Source organism: Atta cephalotes (assembly GCF_000143395.1).
Source record: "Atta cephalotes unplaced genomic scaffold scaffold00008, whole genome shotgun sequence".
In the NCBI taxonomy this organism is placed as follows: Eukaryota; Metazoa; Arthropoda; class Insecta; order Hymenoptera; family Formicidae; genus Atta; species Atta cephalotes.
In genome coordinates this window covers 1,303,882-1,306,299 of record NW_012130072.1, presented here as the reverse complement: position 1 = coordinate 1,306,299, position 2,418 = coordinate 1,303,882, and the positions used below count along the sequence as shown (strand labels likewise).

Genomic DNA, 2,418 nt, shown 5'->3' with positions numbered 1-2,418 from the left:
TGTGTGTGTGTGTGTGTGTGTGTGTGTGTGTGTGTGTGTGTGTGTGCGTGTCATGATACGCGATGATTAGGCACTGAAACTCCACGGGCTATTTGTTAGTATAATAAGCTCCCGGTAGTGTGGCCAACGTAACCACTTGGCGGCACGCCACCCCGTTTTAGCGTAATTGTCCCAGATCGAGATTTACATACATGAGGAGGGTGAAGAGAGGCACTGTGATGAAGGGAAGAGGGCCGGTCTCAGGGAGAAATTGCAGAAAGCTCGTGATTGCTTCGGGTGGCGGTGCGGTGGCCTCGAAAGCCATCAGTCGATCCTTATGCTGACGAAATTTCGCGTTACAAACGAAGGAACGAACAGCTGAAATACTTGGAACGGATCTTATCGTTCGTTATTAGAATCTGGAAAACTACCGTGGAACTACGCTATGCTCGCATGTGCTTCCGGCGATCAAACCCCACATCGCGATATCGTAGCTCGCATGGGCCTACCATTTGACATTGGTAGGCCTAACTTAGATCTATTTTACCGATATTACGTTATAAGAATAACGATCGCTCTGATGTAAATGTCTTGAATAACCGAGCCGTTTTTCATCGCTGGTCATTACCGACGTATAGCCTTCATCAAAATACTGAACACGTCAGTGGATTTTATGATTCTTTTTTAGTGCCAATGTACGTCATTCTTACGTACGCAAATATGTATACTAGATTAGTTTTAAAATATCAATGTCATAAATTTATTCTACAGATATTTTACTTACACATCATCTTGTCATTACGATTTTCATATTACATGACTGATACTTAATAATCTTTCTTTTTTTTTTTTAAGAAATTCTTAATTCTTTGATTGAAGATAATTTAATGTAAATAAATCGTGAAGACTTTCGTACGAATCGTGCTCATATGCTTGCTTCCTTTGTACTTTCAGAACGAAATGGAAACGACAAACGATCGTGGGTTTCGAGATCATGGCCGAAAATAATTTCGCTGTTGCCGCCTTCCAGCATCTATACAGCGGCAGTACCGTTCCCGCACATCCTGCCGCAGGACGGTACTGGCAATATCCCAGCGCGCACGCGTTACCCGCGAACGGATTCTTCTATCAGCCATCATCGGCGGCGGCGACTCTGCAAAAACCGCTTCCCTATCGTCTATATCCGCCCATGATTCTAGCGGGGCCAAGTAATCCTCTTGGTTCTTTGACTGCGAGCTCCAGTCTGTCGACTCTCAGCAACTATTACAGGGACAGCCCAGAGATGGCAGACGGCCGGGATTCCTCGAGAAAAAGGGACAGAAGCAAGAGCCCAGAATCGAGAGATAGATCGCCAACTAGAAAACCGGCAAGACTGTATCCGCTGCAAATGATGCAGGCGGGCCCTAGCAATCCTCTTGGCACGCTGACCACCTCCAATCTCTCCAATATGAATAATTATTACAGAGGTAGTCCTGAGTTGATGGAAGGAAGAGAGAATATGGACAGATCGAGGAAGCAAGAAAGGAGCAGTAAGAGTCCGGACTCTAGGGACAGATCACCCATGAGGAAGGACGTTAGATCTTATCCCTCGACGATGATCCAGGCAGGTCCTAGCAATCCTCTCGGACCTCTCGCGCCTAGCTCGAATCTGAACAACTATTACAGAGACAGTCCCGAGATAATGGATGGACGAGAAGGTATGAACCGAACGCGACAACGTGACAGAAGTCAAAGTCAGGACAGATCACCTGTGCAGAGAGAGGATAGTCCTCGAAGTGTAAGAGCCGACAGTGATGAAGAAAGTATACACGATATCTAGGACATGGAGATTCTCGGTACCGGCGGTGATACGTCGGGAGTATTGCACGAGGAAGACAAGTATATCCTGCAGAATAATTAGGAAACGTGTGGATTGATTTCCTTATACAATACGTCATTTCGAAATAAATGTACTAATGGCGAAGAGTTAACATCAGAAAGTAGGAAAACTATCAAGGGTTGAATAATCCTTTTGAAAATGTATTCGTGAATCGGGCAGTTATTGAAACATATGGGCAAGCTTGAGAATACTGATTGATGCGATAACTCATTACGAGACACTGATATGGATAATTAAAATCAAATTCACTTAACTAGCATTAATCAATTTCGAACAAGATAACGAAGTCGCTCAAATTTCAGCAGCTATTGCATTAACTTGTTCATAAATAAACAAATCAATATATGGAGACTTTGTTGGGAGATCGATAAAAAAATTTGTATAATCCTGGAAAAAACGCGCTGTATATATACACACACATATATATATATATATATATATATATATATATATATATATCTAGTAGTACCGTATCGTCTACTACGCACGACTACTACTACGAACTAACCTAATAGTAAGTAAATCGACAGCTGAGTAGTAACGAGTACTAGTTAAGTAAT

At 42.8% G+C, this 2,418-nt stretch overlaps 1 protein-coding gene across 1 annotated transcript in view; it reads left to right on the top strand.

The window, feature by feature from the left end:
• LOC105627081 (homeobox protein B-H2) overlaps positions 1 to 1,798 on the top strand; it is a 31,516-nt gene extending 29,718 nt beyond the window's left edge. The window contains exon 3 of the mRNA XM_012208361.1: positions 934 to 1,798. Within this exon, the coding sequence (XP_012063751.1) occupies positions 934 to 1,798 (865 nt within the window). The remainder of the gene's footprint in view (positions 1 to 933) is intronic.
• Positions 1,799 to 2,418: the final 620 nt, after the last annotated feature.